Source organism: Ahaetulla prasina, chromosome 1, assembly GCF_028640845.1.
Source record: "Ahaetulla prasina isolate Xishuangbanna chromosome 1, ASM2864084v1, whole genome shotgun sequence".
Lineage (NCBI taxonomy): Eukaryota > Metazoa > Chordata > Lepidosauria > Squamata > Colubridae > Ahaetulla > Ahaetulla prasina.
This window is the reverse complement of record NC_080539.1, coordinates 123,471,755-123,489,489: the sequence shown is the minus strand read 5'-3', so window position 1 is coordinate 123,489,489 and position 17,735 is coordinate 123,471,755. Positions and strand designations below refer to the sequence as shown.

Below are 17,735 nucleotides of genomic sequence, written 5' to 3'. Positions count from 1 at the left end.
GGCTTGGGGAAGGTAATGTGACTGGGTGGGCATAGCCAACTTTTTTTTTTAATTTTAAAAGAATTTTTTCTACAAGCTCTTCGGCCGAAGAGCATTGTAAAAAAATGCTTTGAAAGGGTTCAGACAATCACAGCTGAGTTGCCTGATCGCCAGAACCCTTTAAAAGCTTTTTTTAAACAGCCTCTTCAGCCAAAGAGCTTGTAGAAAAAATGCTTTGAAAGCATTTTCGGCTGAGCCGCACGATCATCAAGAGGCTTTTTTTTTTTTACTTTGAAAACCATTTTTTCGGCCAAAGAAAAAATACTTTTAAAAGTAAAAAAAAACCTCCGATGATCGCATGGCTCAGCTGGGCATGGGGGGGGGGGTGAAGGGGGGCAGGGATTTTTGCTACCAGTTCTCCGAACCACCCGCCACCATCGCTACTGGATCAGGCGACCCGGTCCAAACTGGGAGCATTTCATCTCACCCCTGGTCTACACCCTGGTAGGAGGCACACTACCAGGGTGTATACTTGTTGTGTAAAGTTGCTTTTCTTCATTATTACCATAATTTTTGTTCACTTGTTTTTTTCAAGCAATGAACAAGCAAACAAAAATAGATGTAATTTCTGCATATATTTTTTTTGCCTTTTCATATTCCCGTCAAACGAAGAAGATAGGATGGAGAAGCAGGTGAATGGACAGCAGCAACAATGGTGGGGAGAATAATTAACCAGGACCATTCTGAAGACCTTACAAGTCTCATGCCAGTACCTGAGACCAGCCTATTGACTTCTGTGGTTTGCCTCCTTCCCCTGCTCAAGCTGCAAGCTACAACTTAAGTGTTGGTCTGCATGCACTAATGAATATTTCAGGAGAAACAGTGGAATGAAATTATGGAATAAATGAAATATATGGAATAAGTGGAACAACTTGCCTGCAGAAGTTGTGAATGCTCCAACACTGGAAATTTTTAAGAAGATGTTGGATAACCATTTGTCTGAAGTGGTATACGGTTTCCTGCCTGGGCAGGGGGTTGGACTAGAAGACCTCCAAGGTCCTTTCCAATTCTGTTATTATTATTAAGAAAACAATTTTTATCTTTTTTTATCACGAGGTGGCTGGATGGAGTCACTGAAGCAGTAGGCATGAGTTTAAATGGACTCGAGAGGATGGTAGAGGACAGGAAGGCCTGGAGGAACGTTGTCCATGGGGTCGCGATGGGTCGGACATGACTTCGCAACTAACAACAACAATTAGTTATTTTTCATAACCGGTATTCTTATATCTATGTTGATTATAAGAAAAGCATTTCTTTCTTCTCCAAGTAAAGCTAATACTTGACAAATTGGAGAGCTGGAAACCAAGTTAAAGTTAATGAATTGACTTCCATGATATTTAAGCAGCCAGTCCACATTGTCATGACAATATCAGAAATTAGCCTACCATTATCCAAATAATTATTCAACACCCTTCTTACCAAATTCTGTAATACTTACGTTTTCACATTCCTCACACATGATAGTGCTGGTCAATTCACCCACAAAAATCCTGTCTATGAAATTCATCTTCACACCCTCTCTTCCATATGCTGGAAAAAAGAACTTCTTTAAAAATTGTGCATCTCTATTCTAAATTTAGCAGAAATAATTCTAGGATTTTAATTCAGAAAATATACATCCAAAGTAAGTTATAGTTTGCATCCATCAGCGGGGGAAAAAATATCATACCAAAGCTGCAAATACTTGGGTGGCCACCGGATGGCACTAAGAGGAAAGAGGTCACTGGATGTTTGCATCCAGATACAATTTGATTATAAAAATGAGTTATCTATAACTACATTCAATTTTGGTTTTTATTTCTGCTAATTAGATAAAGATATATTGTTTGTACTTCAGAAGGAATGTGGTAGATATTTTATTACGTTGCGTGATGCAGCAGTAAATTCCAGTAGATTTTACTTTTTCCCCTTAATATAATTTTGAAAACTATTCAAAGAATATGGGTTTCAGTATCTTTAACTAATTATGTGAACTTTACTCATCAAAAACAAGCTGAGAAGCACAAGTATTTGCCTTGAGATGATGATATAGATGGTGTTTCATAAGCAGAAAATAATGTTCCCAACTCCTTACACAGCATGATTTTTATAAGTTCTTTTTTATAAGTTTTATAAGTTTATAAGTTTATAAGGAGCTGCTGATCCAGTTCTACAGAGGAATTATTGAGTCTGTCATTTGCACCTCTATAACTGTCTGGTTCGGTTCTGCAACCCAACAAGAAAAACACAGACTTCAGAGGATAATTAGAACTGCAGAAAAAATAATTGCTACCAACTTGCCTTCCATTGAGGACCTGTATACTGCACGAATCAAGAAGAGAGCCGTGAAAATATTTGCAGATCCCTCGCATCCTGGACATAAACTGTTTCAACTCCTACCCTCAAAACGACGCTATAGAGCACTGCACACCAGAACAACTAGACACAAGAACAGTTTTTTCCCGAAGGCCATCACTCTGCTAAACAAATAATTCCCTCAACACTGTCAGACTATTTACTGAATCTGCACTACTATTAATCGTTTCATAGTTCCCATCACCAATCTCTTTCCACTTATGACTGTATGACTATAACTTGTTGCTGGCAATCCTTATGATTTATATTGATATATTGATCATCAATTGTGTTGTAAATGTTGTACCTTGATGAACGTATCTTTTCTTTTATGTACACTGAGAGCATATGCACCAAGACAAATTCCTTGTGTGTCCAATCACACTTGGCCAATAAAATTCTATTCTATTCTATTCTATTCTATTCTATTCTATTCTATTCTAAGTTCTAAATGTGCTCAAATGCTTCCAGGTTAATATGTTCAGGGCTATAGTCTTCTCTTTGTACTCTACATATCTGAAATCTTTTTTATGCACCCATCAAGTTGCCAACTTTTCAGCTTTTCTAGATAAAAGAAAAGTAGTGCCTGACACCTCACAGTACAATCCTAGTACCTTCTCAGAAATCAGTCTCCCTGAATTCAGTGAAACATTTTCCTAGATAAGTGTGCACAGGCTGCTGCAGTCTTCAGTTTGTGTACTCTTCTTTCCTTCTCAATTATTGATCAAGTACTTCGATATGCAGCTTAAATATATTGCCTCTGTTATACAACGCTCTCCCTTCTCCCCAAGTGAAAATGCTAGAATTGTCTTTTAGACAACATTATGAAGATAGCTCATTTGCACAATAAGGAAACTCTTGTGCAAATAATACAGGGAAGTGGTGCCAAAGGAAACCATACCTTTGACTTTTCGTTTGGTTTCTTCATCTGCTGTTTTACTTGTTGGATTATTAAATGCCGTTAAGATTGCAGCTTGTATGCGCTGTAACACATATATTTAGCATTTTTATTAAAGTTTGCAGTTTTAACTTTCTTTTAAAAAAATTAAACAGCCTATTAATCAGACTAGGGAATTACTTTTCTTTCAAACACATAGGTTCATATTAATGACAGAATTTGAAATACAGTCTCAGTCTTTCACAATAAGACCTCTACTTTTGTTTCCACATTCTTTTATTTAATTAATCTTAGTTATTGTTATACTTCCTTGCCCTTAAAGTCTAGTCAAAGGAGTTGCAAAATGAATGCAACGCTATGAGATATATAACATTAAGAAGAGCTATAATAAAATACCATTCTAAAACAAATTAAATATATATTATCAGCAGTAATTCAATCAGAAAACAACGGAATAATAAACTTTTCCCTTCTTATACAAAGAATATATGTGTGTCACAAGAAAATATACATAAGATTTTATCAAGTCTTTAAATACCTTGTTGCTGCTGCTTTTCTAACATAAAGACTAGCAATTTGCACATAATTAAAATTAACTATCTTTACAATAGTCATTTTTATTTGATGTATTTTAAGATGTATTTAAGGTAGAACCAGAAAGTATCCACTTCAAAACTCATTCAGCCTAAACATGAAATTAGAAAACCAGGTTTATCCTCGTCTACCACTCACCTTAAAGCAGCAGCTGTGGAAGGAACAAGGCAATCTGGCTTGCAATTTATGGAGATTTAATCCTTTATGCCTCTGCAGTCTTCATGAAAAATACCAATCCACCCAACTCAAGCTTCCATTCAGACGCAACCCAGTTTCCCCACAAATAAGACTGCAATTGCCATCAGTCTATGGCCATTAGAAAACATCTGGAAAGACCTAAACTGGAGAAAGTTTCCCTATTTTATTATAAAGCCTACTGTTGTCTGAAAACCCATTACTTCAATAATGTTGCAATTAGTGTATTTTTATAAAACGCATCACTTCTGGAATGGTTTAAAAGAGGATTGCTGCTTCCATCAAGGATACACAAAGGAAAACAAGAAAATATTGAAATCATCAGCAGAAGGAAAAAAGACCTCCACATGAAAGAAGAAAACTAAATTCAGTTCTACGGTAGTGAGAAAAGGAGGAAGAGGTTCCTTTCTCTGCAGGATAATATATATATATATCCCTATGAATTGGCTAACAGATGGCGTTAATGTTACAAAGACAAATAAACATAATAATTTACAAAAGATCAATTGAACTAAGTATACTTGCACTGGAACTGTGTCATTCCAATCTGGAAAAAAATGAAATTATGAAAAAAATGTAATCTTGGACTCTTTTACTTGAGCATTTGTTTTTCAAAAATATTAAAATATTAATATTAATGATATTTGGAGCTAAAATAAGTCCTAATATTGGGCAGGGAAAATACTGGGCAAGAACAAAAATTACACCTAGATATTTTTGGCATTAATATATATTAATCTAACATTCAGGGCGGACATCATTAAATGATCCATACAAAAAGTTTTAACATTAAAATGTATGTTACAACCAGGCTGTGATTATTGCATAGCCCTCTGTGCTTGTAATTAAATCATACATGACTGCATTTTAAAAATAGGCCTCTATAAAGTGATTTCTCATGTACATGAATAAAATCTGTCTCTATCACCATCAGAAAAAAAAGAAAAAATATAATTGTATTTATAATCAAGAAACAGATGAAGGGATACCTGCTTATATATTACTAGTTTAATGGTACAATGATGAATATATAGTAAAATGTATTAGAATTGCTCTATCAAATGAGTGTCTACTTCACAAATACTTGCCCTAGCTATTAATTCCCAATGCCTCAAAGACTTTTTCTTAAATCCAACAATATACGGTATTAAAAAGAATCCATCCATGAAACTAATTATCTCATCTAAATGATGTCATAAACAATTTTGCATGGAAAATTTTATTGACATGACTGCATTGGTTTATATCAAAAAGATAGTCTTTTAAGGGTTTGAGTAACTCAGACATTAATAAATTAACCAGCCTTGGTGTAAAGCACTGTTGTAAGGGGTAAGGGGACTGTATGCAACTTTGCCTGAATTACTGACTTTTTGAAAATTGGTTAACTGATAAGTGTTAATTTATCTAAACTCTACATTTATAATAATTTAGGAGAAAGCAATTACAAATACAAGCCCATCAACAGGACATATCAGTAAGAGAACTGTCTCACAGCTTCAAAACACAGATTAGGTAACCACAGATCCTGCTGTGGCTCTAAAATAAGAAAATTTAATTTTACCAAAGTGCTTATTATTTCTAATGGTTGTTTATTATTGGAAAAAAGTTCTTCATTTAAAAAAAACAAATCCACAAGTTTACAAAAAATCCTTTTTTACATTACTTGTGCAGAAATATAGATAACTCAAGAAAGATGGGATAATATAGAACCGCAAAGTAAACAAAAGCTGACCCAAAGTGAATCCTTATAGGAACCACATTTAAGAGAGACACGAGAACAGAGTGCTTAGTCGTTCTAATCAGTTTTAAAGGATTCTGGTGGCAGACAGACTGCTGGAGGCTTTCTTCAATAAAAAAAAAAAGTCACCATAGTGACACTCTAACAATAGCACGATTAACAGCTGTGGTATTCCCATGACAGACAATGTTGCTCAGGTTTGTTCAGGCTGGCACAACTGTCACTGCTCACAAGATGGTCCAGATTCTCAGATCTGACATTCTCCGGTTGCCATGATCATATAAAAACCTGAAAAGTGGAAAGGGAGGTGGGGTGGGGGACGCAACAGCTTTTAGTAGCAATGCCCCTTACTGTGAAGCCTGAGGTAATAAAATCCCCTGTTTGCTATATTGCTCCTTTACAAAATATGGGCTTAATTGTTGATTTAGGCTTCCCTAAAGGGAAAAAGGAAGAAGGGAGTGTGGTATTTTGGGCTATGAAGAAAAGGGGTGATACAATCGTTTTGATTATCTCTGCTTACAGTGCTCTTTTGGGAATTAACATTTTTCCTACCATATAATTTCACAACAGGATAAAATCAAGATAGTTCTCGCCCTCTTTCCAGACTCTCACCTTCATATATGATCTTGCAAATGAAATTATCGGCCCCAAACATATTTAAAACAGTGCTCATTGTAATGAGGAAAGTATACAGAATTTGAGGCTATAGAAAGTGGAATGGGGGTATTAACTTTCTGCTCAAATTAAATATGTAATTGATGAAGCTTCAAAAGTTTATAATTAAACTATATACACAAAACATTGATAAATAAGGCCCATCTTATATTTGACAATCCAGCTATTTTAACTGATGTATGACATAATAACAGAATGGGATATACATAATTGAACTGATAAAGGTAATTTAGATCACCAGATCTAGATTATTCAAGCAGGGTTAAGGACTATCTGTGATCTTTAATGGCATAAGGGAGGCATTCTAAATAGTATTCTACAAGTTGATGAGTATCTAATATAACTGGCACAAAAGTGATATCACTTCGTCAGATTGTCAGGCATCCATTAGCATTTCTGGCCAGATTTTTTTATTACTGATTGTGGAGTTTAGATGCTAGAGTCAAAAGCAGTCCAATGTAATGTATTATCATACTCATGATAATTAAAATTACAGTATGAAATTAAAGATAATAACTACAGTACTATATCCTAAATTAAGGAGTTCAATTATATGCAGTGGGTAGGATCCAGAGTTTTATTCTACCACTGAATGAAACTCTGCTAGAATTCTTCCACCAATGGATAGAAGAGGCATTTTGATGTAGTCCTCTCTCTTTCCAGATTCCTACACTGTTCTCCCCCTCAAAATATTTGGAAGACATGTTGAGGGGACATAAGGGGTGGGGTGAATAGCAACCTACCCCCATTCAACCAGTAAAAAAATTCCAGTGGTTCAATAGCCACTAATTGAATAAGACATACTTCTGTCCATATGCAGAGGGAAAAAAATCTCTATAGAGCAGTAACCAAAGCAACACTATTTAAGGGTTTGTACGGAAAGAGAATATCATAGATCAGGAGTAGGCAATTATTTTCCCAAAGGGCCACATGAGAAACTGGGACTGTTATGGAGGCCAAACCAATAGAGCTGTGAAGGTGCATAAGATGCATATATACACATATGTAAACTAAAAAAATAAAATAAATAAAAGTCATCTTCAAAATAAAAGCCACCCATGAAGGCCACACAGGAACAGCCAAAGGGCCGGATGTGGCCTGAGCTCTATCACAGATCATATACTGTAATATTCAGACAGCTTAGATCCAATGTATTATTTCAAATAAAAAGCAAAATAAATTCTCAGTTGGACTGCAGAACTAGATTAAAGATTTTTTTTTTCTGGTTGAAATTATTAATGCTTCTGTTTTAGAAGTTGCTGCTTTAAAGTCTCGAGTTTAAAAGATGAGATGGGAGGAGGACTGGGAAAATAGTGCAGAAAGGTACTCTGAAATTTTGCTAACAAGTTAGCGAAGCTGCTGTAGTCCTGCCTTATGAATTCCTATATTGAATAAATATTTTAAAATGTGATTGACAAATAGATACACTGCACAGGGACATTCATTCAGGAAATCAATCGGGCTGCTTATAATTCTTTTATAAGTATACTTTTGTTAGGACACTGAAGTTGGGGACATAATAGTTTGGAAATTACCTGCCATCAGTAAATGTTTTTATTATATTATTATAATATGTATTATATTATAATGTAAAAACAGCAATATAAAACAGAAGAACTTCTTTGAGTGAATCCCTGAACACAGTAAAATATAAGAGCAAATTTAGGTTTGATTTGCAAAACAAATTCATACAGCAATCAGACAGTACCCAATTAATAAGCTCCATTTAAAATTAATAAATGGATGAATTGACTATTATGCCAAAAGCTACATCATTAGTGCTTCACTGAAGACCTGCAATATATCTTGAAGATGTAGACCAAAGCAAATCATTTTCTTAATATATAGCATAAAGTTGTTTTTTAAAAAAAGAAAAGAAAAAGAAAGAAATAATTTCAGTCAAACTGGCTCTCTTTGCAAAAATAAACATGTCACCTTTGTTTCTTCTATTCTCATTGCATCCAACAAGTAGTGGAGTACCTCCTGGCTGTCCTGTTGTTGAAATCCTTTAAACCGAGGGGCCCTGCAGAGGGAAAAATGGACAGTCTCTGGAGAAGGAGTTATAAGGCTTAAAAGTAGAGGTTTAACATGTACATGTAAACATATGCTCAAGAACAATGATGCTGTGATGGGCCGAGGAAAAAAACAACATTCAGAAAGAGGGTGAGAAACACAGATCAAAGGATGAGAGAGATGGACAAAACATGGAAAGTACCTTTAGTTTCCAAAAAGACTGTAATGTGAAATCTGGCTGAAAGATGACCGGCCTTACCTACATTATCTTGGGATAATGTGTGACAAAAATGGCAGATTATTCTCTTCCCAGTTGGACCACCATGGATGTAAGCAACATAGAATAAGGTGTTCTACCAGCATAGAGAAGACCAGGTTCTAATCAATTCACAACCATGGAAAGTTACTTTGGCCCAGTCGCTCCCTTGTAGCCCAGTTTACCTCAGGGTTGTCATACCATAATTACGTATCAGGTTATAAACCAAAAGCATTTGCGATGTGATTGTGGTAATTTTTGAAGAATCTCCTCCCCTTACATGGGTGGCCCACCAGCTACCTGTTAAGCCCCATGCTTCAGGGCATAAACCACAAAGCAAAACCACTCAACTGTGAAGCTTTAATACAGGTAGTTCTCCACTTACAACAGTTCACTTAGTGACCATTCGAAGTTACAACAGCACTGAAAAAAGTGATTTGTGACTATTTTTTCACACTTACAACCATTTCAGCATCCCCATGATCATGTGATTTACATTCAGATGCTTGACAACTGACTCACATTTATGATGGTTGCAATGTCCCGGGGTCATGGGATCCCTTTTTGCAACCTTCTGATAAGCAAAGTCAATGAGGAAACCAGATTCACTGAGCAACATAAATTTTGGGCTCAATTGTGACGCTAAATTGAGGACTACCTGTACAAGAATTAGGGGTAAGGTACAGAATGGAACTTGCAATAATGGAAATGGAAATTGTAATAGGAACTTCCAGCTTTCTTTTACTAAGGATTTCATCAAGGCGGAGTCTCTGCATGTTCTGAATCTTATCTTCTGGGCTTTCAAGCTGCCATCTATTAACAAATTTCTTTCCCATTTATTATCTTGATTTAAGTTCCCATCCTCCTCAAAATTTCTCACATTGCCCAAACAACTTGCCAAAAAGTTACAGAGTATTTTAACATATATTGTAAGGTGATAAGTTCTAATAAAACTACTACCATGCTATGAATGTGTGGTTTTTATTTTCATTTTGTTCTTGTGAATCAACAGAATCGCTCTGATTTTTTAAGACAGGCATTGACTCAAATTATCATCAACCATTCTGATGACTGGGAAGCAGTGCATCAAAGAGCCCAACTGTTTAATTTAGAGACAGCTTTTTATAAGTTTTATAACTATTGGGAGATTAATATGGAAGAGTATTCAGCATACACTGTTTTAAGCTAAGCTGCTAGCCCAATCATTGCATTTCTATAAACAAAACTGCAAGATGAAAATATGATACTTATCATTTCACCTAGGCACATGTGATAAAGCATGCTTCAAGGTGATCAGGCAAGAAAGTTGAGATTTTTTTTTAGATCTATGAAGGTATATATGGGGGAGGTGCTAGTAAAGCTTTTTAGCTTAGCTGCGAAACTGAAAAGATCAATCACATTTTAATATGACAATAACACCATCCTAAATGCAACACAGTTTTTTAAACTCTCCCTGAAAAACTGGGCTGCTTTCTTATTGGAAGAATGGGTTTTGCTATTTATTTAATCAATTTTTATAACCATCCAACTCACAAACTGTGACTCTGGAAGACTAAGGAACTCTCTGGATCCATATACAGTTTTTTTAGATACAACTAATCTAACACCCTTATTCCAGGCAATGACACCCCAAATTTCCTGTGAAACCCCAAGATCACACAAAGGGGGGGGGGAATTACAGGTAAAAGAAAAATAGAAAAAGAAAAAGGATAAAAAGGAGTTTCTGATCTTCTTTACAGCACTTGTAAGAATAATTATAATTTTACCTCTTACTCTACGGTTACAAAATAATTGTCTGTTTTCTAGAAGCTATTCTGTGTAATCACCAAAACCATAAATCAGAAACTTGTTTTTTTTCTGTTCCGTTCAAAATGTCTATAAGGGGGCACTTTAACAAATCTCATTCCCTGTGGTGAGGAGCAGGTACAGGGAACTCAAAATGATCTGATAAAGGATTAATAGCAGCGTTGACTTCAGATCACACTGCTACTTCCCCAAATAAAAACCTGATCTAATTCTAGGTCAGGTCTAGGTCTGGTGTACGGTAGCAATTCATTCCCCTGCCTTGCACCTAAAGAGAGCAGGATTAAGTTCTCCAAAACTGCAAGCAGCCAAGTAGGAAAATGTCACGCAGCACAAAGGCTGGTGCAGTAGCCGCACTCCCATCTAATCAGCAGGGTCTCATGTCTGCTTATGTGGGGAAACATTGCAAAAGCCACCAGAAACTCAAGAATGACAACAGCCATTCTACCACCCTTGTCCTTGGGTCCAGGGGTTACACACCCAACTGGGCACATTTCCAAGAGGTTTTCCCCCCCATACTAAGCCAAGTCTTAGCAAGGTATGTCAGGTCAGCTCTAGACCTCCAAGGCCCCTTCCAACTCTGTTCAGGGGTGGGCTACAGGAATTCGGGAGAACCTCTAGCTAAGATTCTGTGCAGTTCGCAGAACCCCCAAATCCCACTCCTGGCTGGCCCCGCCTGCCCTGCCCCTTCCAGGAGTCCCCACGTGGCCTGTTTTGGATGCAAGTAAGTGCAGGGCGCATGGGGAGGCTCGGGGAGGGTGAAAAACTAAAAGCTCATACTGGATCTTGGGGTCTGAGTCCAGGAGCCCGGAACAGGAAACCGATACATACACATCAACACCACTTTCTCTATGAGTGACCCATCCCTGCCTCCCACCATTTCTCCTCTTGCCCATCACCAGCAAATTTCCAAGTTGCCCTTTCTTTGCACTGACTAGTGGAGCATGGCATATGCACATAACTGTTGTCTGTCCTTTTCTATATTTGGTGTAGGCTACAACTGACAGAACAGAGCTTACGGTGCTTTCTAAAAAAACTAGACTATGAGAAGAAAGAAAGATATTGCTAGCTTAGTGGACTTTCCAATAAAATTTCAGGGAGGCCAATTTTTATTTGCTGCCTAAGGAAAGATGTTCTGAACAGTAGTTTTAATGTATGTCAGCAACTTGTCCTATATGCAATAATTGCATTTGTCATTTGCCCTGAGAGGACCCTTTCAATGAAGACCTTAGGTAGCTTCACATATTAATAACTATAAGAGAGAAAATAATATATACAAAAGAATCTGGAGAAGAAAATGGGGCAGTTTCCAAGCATGGCTTAAAAACTTCAGAAATCAAAGGAGGTCGTATGCTGCAGAAGAAATAGCTCTCACATTTCCTCAAGTTTTGTAAAAGTTCTAGTGCATCCTTGACAATCACTAGAGACATTGCTTTTAGGAACGGTTGAGGCCAGGAGTATTAACTTGCAGTCTCAGTGTAAATTTCATGTAGCCTTTGGCCTGATTTTCAAAAATATTTTGCAAGCCCTTTGTTCAGCAGCTTTTGTCCTATGAAAAACAATTCTAAAAACAACTGAGCAAACAGGGAAAGAAAGAAAGAAAGAAAGAAAGAAAGAAAGAAAGAAAGAAAGAAAGAAAGAAAGAAAGAAAGAAAGAAAGAAAGAAAGAAAGAAAGAAGAGAGGGGAAAGTGACTCTCCCTCTCACTGGCTTCAGTTTTCTGTATCTGTATTCTGCTCCAATAAATTTCATTATGTGCCATCAAGTCATTTTCAACTCACAATAAATACATACAGTAATTAGGTTTTCTGCACAACAATCTATTTCTAACCTGGTCTTAATAAATAAATAAATAAATTTCATTATGTGCCATCAAGTCATTTTCAACTCACAATAAATACATACAGTAATTAGGTTTTCTGCACAACAATCTATTTCTAACCTGGTCTTTCAGGTCTTCCAACATCACCACTCTAAGTCCATCTATCTTGCTACAGGCCATCCTTTTCTTTTCTTTTCTTTTTTTCCTCTTCTGTCTTTCCCAGTATTAAAGCCTGAGAGCCATATCTTCCAACAATGTATCCAAAGTAGGATTTTGAGCCTGGTCATTTATACCTCAAGTAAGAACCCTGATTTGTTCAATGATCCATTTGTTTATTTTCTTGGCTGTCTACAATATTCTCAGGACTCTTGATGGACGATGATTTGTCAATGTAGATGGTGTACAAGTGGTGCTCCAGTTGTTTTGGGATTGCACTCTCAAAGTGCCTATTAAGTTTAATTTTCCTTTCTTTTGCCATCATCATTAGTGTAATAGGCCTATCATCATAGACAAGCCACAGTGGTGCAGTGGTTAGAGTGCAGTAGTGCAGGCTACTTCTGCTGATCACCGGCTGCCAGCAGTTTGGCAGATCAAATCTCACCAGGATCAAGGCTGACTCAGCCTTCCATCCGTCTAAGGTTGGTAAAATGAAGACCCTGATTGTTGGAGGCAATAGGCTGACTCTGTAAACCGCTTAGAGAGGGCTGGAAAGCACTATGAAGCGGTATATAAGTCTTATTGCTAGTGCTAGTGCTATCATTTTACTTCTACTTGAAGTCTTTGTATTTCATGATCTTTCTCCAGTTCTTTCCCTCCTATTATGCTGTCTCCTGTACTGCAACATCTACTATCCAGACTTTGTCTTTATTATCAACAATTGTTAAGTCTGGAGTGTTACATGGAAGATATGTTATTGTACATTATTATTATCATAATCTCCAGTACAATTTAAATAAGTTTTAGGTAAAATGAAATGGATTTTTAAAAAACCTTAAGAGAAAACTAAAATAAGATAGGAAACATGCGGAGCCGGAGAACAGAAGCTGTAGTCCATGTTGATATTCATGGATTTGACAACTATAAGATGTGCATTCCTCTCCCCTTGAAAATATGCTTCCAGCAAAATCTCTGGCAAAAATGGAGGACTCTGGAATGGTTGATTGAACTGACCACTCCCAGACGACTTGACATATGGAAGCCAGTGCCAACATGCTACAACCTGTTGTATGGCGTTAGAGAATAAATGACTGAACAGGTTGAATTGCTGTTAATGGCCATAAGCAGTGAAGGATGGTTAGGATAGCTATGCCACACTTATTCATGTTTATCATCTTAATACTCAACTTCATGAAAAATACAATTATCTGAATATGATCATTCTATTATATATTGATAAAAAAATGTCTACTCGTTTTAAATCAAGTAGATTATTAGATAAGCTGTCTGTTGCATAGTAATGCCATGATTCAATTTGCTTTTTAAATATGCAGTATGTGCTGTGTAAACATGAACTATAAATAAAATTAAATGCAAAAATTCATTTCTACTTCTTCCACTACAAAGATTAAGATCTACATTTTTTAGTATGGCTAAGAGATAAACAAATTACAAATTCAGTATAAAGTGATATTGTAGGACATTGAAAAGAATGAGAAGTCTTTATTAAACTATAGATTATTTCTCGTTACTGAAAAAAATCCTGTTTAATCTTTTGATTTTATAGTAACACATCATCTACTGTAGCTTAAAATCTACAGTTGTAACTCAGGTCCAAATTTCAATTATTAAAAAAAAAAGAATCCTACTAATTACTTAGTCAGAGGCTGAATTGATTAATCTATCATTAATAGACAGTCTATTCCATGGTACATATATAGTTCCAATGGAATATTGAAAAGCCTGGCCTATGTGCTTTAGAACATACCTGCTTGAAAAATAATTTTGTTATTTTCAGAAAAACTGCTTTTAGGAGTTTTTTATTTAACTCTGCACAATCCAGAAAACATAATTTGAAAATAACTGCATTTGAGTTTTTCTCATATGCAGAACCTGATCTTAGCTATTTCAGCAGTTCTAGTTTAGCAATTGATCTTAATAAGATCATTTTGTTTGCCAGTGGAAGGATATCAAAGGAGGTCCAAAGTGGATCTTGATTGGCAGGGAATTACAGATCAAAAAATAATTATCAAGGTTGCTAAACATGCTTTTGATAATGATGGAACTGAGGTAGCAATAGCACTTAGATTTAAATATTGCTCCATAGTGCTTTACAGCACTCTGTGAGCAAATTACAAGGTCAGTATATTGTTCCCAACAATCTAGGTCCTCATTTAACCGACCTCAGAAGGATGGAAGGCTGAATCTCTCTAAGCCTTATCTCATAAGGGATGAATGTCTCTTGGGCAGAAACATGGGTTTCAAATCATTTGGTGGAGTCTTTCCTAATTAGTTGCTTCTAAATGTGAGTACTTCAACTCACAGAATTCCTAGCAATGGTCATGGTTGGGAAAATCTTGGGAGCTGAAATTCACATATCTGGATGGCGCTACAACTGATGATACAGTATTGAGAATATAGTGTAGACCTAAGTTTTTATCCTCCCTCTCTAATGATCTAGAACACGGGTGTCAAACTCATGGCGTCACGTTGACATCAGGGGACGATTTTCACGGAGCTGGGATGGGCATGGTCTGTGCATGACGCATCCACCCCTCGGGCCACCAGTTTGATACCCCTGATCTAGAAAGAATAATATTGGAAAAGTTCTACTTGTTCTATTCTCTTTTTTGGAACTACTATATTGTCAATTCTCAGTTCCAGGTTCATGAAGAAAGAAGTCAGAGATCCAGGACTTGAAAGATTCACTACCAATGGATCCTTTGGGTTAAAAATAAATAACATATTTTAATACCAGAATAATCATTAAATAATCACCTAATGATTATTCATTTTCTAAGGAAACTCTTACTTAGCAATATTAAAGCAGTAAAATTATAACAATGATGAAAAGTAACCCATTCGATTTCTGTGAACATTTCACATAATTTAGAAATCTATACAATCAGGAGTATGATCACTATAGTACCCAACTTCAGAATTTCTGTCAGCCGCAACAAGTAAAAGAATACTTTATTTAGAAGTATATAAATGTTTGATGAGCCGCTAAGTCTCTAGATAAGTCAAAAGTCTGCATCCCTAATATTCAGAATAGTGGAAACAAACAGAAGGGAGCCTGTAGTTATGCACACAATCTGTCTTCGCAAAATGTCTGACAGCTGCAACACTAACAAAATTAACAGTGGATGAATTAGTACCAGACACTAAACAGTTGCTATGGAAAAAGAAATTATCAATTTCTTGCTTTTTGTTTAAAACTTATTGTTGGTTATTAATATCTAGAAAGAGGTACTCATACCAAAAATGCAAATGCTTGCTGTTTTATTTTTAAACAGCACAATGCATTTCTGCTGATTGAACTATCGTAAGACATATTAAATAAATCACTTTAAATTTATATAGGTAGATACTTTCCACATGAAAGTTACTACTGACACAAGGATTATCCTTACTTCTGGCATAGCTGGTTGAACAAAATTTTAGGAGAAAGAGGACCTTTCCCAGCATCTTTCATGCTATGAAGGAACAGGAGCATGGCTGAAGTCAGAGATCCAGGATTTGAAAGATTCACCACCAATGGATCCTTTGGATTAAAAATAAATAACATATTTTAATACAAATAGTAACCCCCAGCATGTATGTTTAAACAAACATTTCATGCAATTCAATATTATATGAAAATACTTCTATTCAGATAGTAGGAGTTCAGCTAGCTCTCCTCCAGCCTGCCCCTCCCGGCATGTTTTCCAGATCTATTCTAAAGGGTCCCGCAAACCTGAAATGGAAGAAGAATCTTCTCCAGAACTTTTGATTAAACTTATGATTTCAACTTTAAAACAGACTGATTTTTTGTTGTTGTAATTGGGCAACGATTTTGACAGAGGGAACATTAGGGCGAAGCAAAATTTAACTCATAATATACAATATACGATATACTTCAACTCCCAGAGTTGAAGTCCACAAGTCTTAAAATTGCTAAAGTTGGAGACCCCTCATTTAGTGCAACCAGGTAAGTCAGAATAAGAGGTGCCATCCTCTGTTTAAAAAAGACTTTCTATCTGCAGAACAGATGGTGATGTACTACAGTCTTGCTTGGAGAAAAGGAAGGAAGGAAATTATTTTTGTCATCCACATTTCTCCTGAATCCTTTGGTGCCACACCTTTCCAGATGGTCCCCCAAACCCACAATCCAAAGGGGAGAAATGGGAAAACCCATCTTTCCTCAGCTACAATACTCCTTGAGCATAATTCTGCTGATTCAAACTCTAGTGCCAACTACAAAATGATATGGCTCAATGTGCACTAGAAAAATGATTATATTAAGAGCAGTGATGGAATTCAATTTTTTTTACTACCGGTTCTGTAGGCGTGGCTTGGTGGGCATGGTGTGGCTTGGTGGACGTGGTTTGGTGGACATGGCAGGGGGCGGATACTGCAAAATCTCCATTCCATCCCCACTCCTGGGGGAAGGATATTGCAAAATCTCCATTCCCACTCCACTCTGGGACTAGCCAGAGGTGGTATTTGCTGGTTCTCCAGACTACTCAAAATTTCCGCTACTGATTCTCCAGAACCTGTCAGAACCTGCTGAATAGCACCCCTGCTTAAGAGTGCTCCTTATCGTTCTTAGTGTCCACACAATGTAATGCTCGGAGATTGATTCAAGAGAATGCTTACCAGTTGAGATGCTGGGCTTTGAGCTATTTTTAGCTTTGTCCCCTTTTCTTTCATTTCGCACATTAGCTCACTTAACATGTGTGTCTGTGCCAAGTTCTAAAACCAAATAGGAAAAAAAAGCTATAGATAATGAGTGACTGGACTAATAAAGTTATTTTTTTTTAAATTGAGTTACTTCAAGCTACAGACTGTATACAGGTAGTTCTCAACTTAACAATAATTCGTTAAATGATCTTTCAAAGTTACAATGGCACCGAAAAAAGTTATGACCATTTTTCACACGTTTTACTATCATTGCAGCATCCCCAGGGTCACGTAATCAAAATTCAGACACTTGTCAACGGACTCATTTTTATGACAGTTGCTGTGACCCAGAGTCATGGGATGTGATGTGACCACCTGACAAGCAAAGTCAATGGGGAAACCAGATTCACTTAATAACTGTGTCACTAATTTCACAGCTGCAGCGATTCACTTAACAACCGCGGTAGGAAAAGTGATAAAATGGGAAAAAATTCACTTAATAAATGTCTCAATAGCAACAAAAATGTGGGGCTCAATTGTGGTCTTAAATT

General features: G+C 36.5%; 1 protein-coding gene across 5 annotated transcripts in view; it reads right to left on the bottom strand.

The window, feature by feature from the left end:
• The window catches only part of USP45 (ubiquitin specific peptidase 45), a 71,175-nt gene that overhangs the window by 13,159 nt on the left and 40,281 nt on the right, over positions 1-17,735 (bottom strand). For 3 of the 5 annotated variants that reach the window (XR_009154112.1, XM_058174831.1, XM_058174841.1), the window contains exons 7-11: positions 17,161-17,256; positions 15,936-16,066; positions 8,409-8,496; positions 3,275-3,356; positions 1,478-1,569 (exon numbers count right to left, since the gene is read on the bottom strand). Coding sequence is in view for 3 of the 5 variants with exons in the window: in XM_058174831.1 (XP_058030814.1) it covers positions 1,478-1,569; positions 3,275-3,356; positions 8,409-8,496; positions 15,936-16,066; positions 17,161-17,256 (489 nt within the window). In the remaining 2 variants the exon portion in view is untranslated. Of the gene's footprint in view, positions 1-1,477; positions 1,570-3,274; positions 3,357-4,003; positions 4,202-8,408; positions 8,497-12,491; positions 15,244-15,935; positions 16,067-17,160; positions 17,257-17,735 lie in introns of those variants that run through there. The other 2 variants (XR_009154113.1, XM_058174862.1) reach the window with 2 other exon arrangements.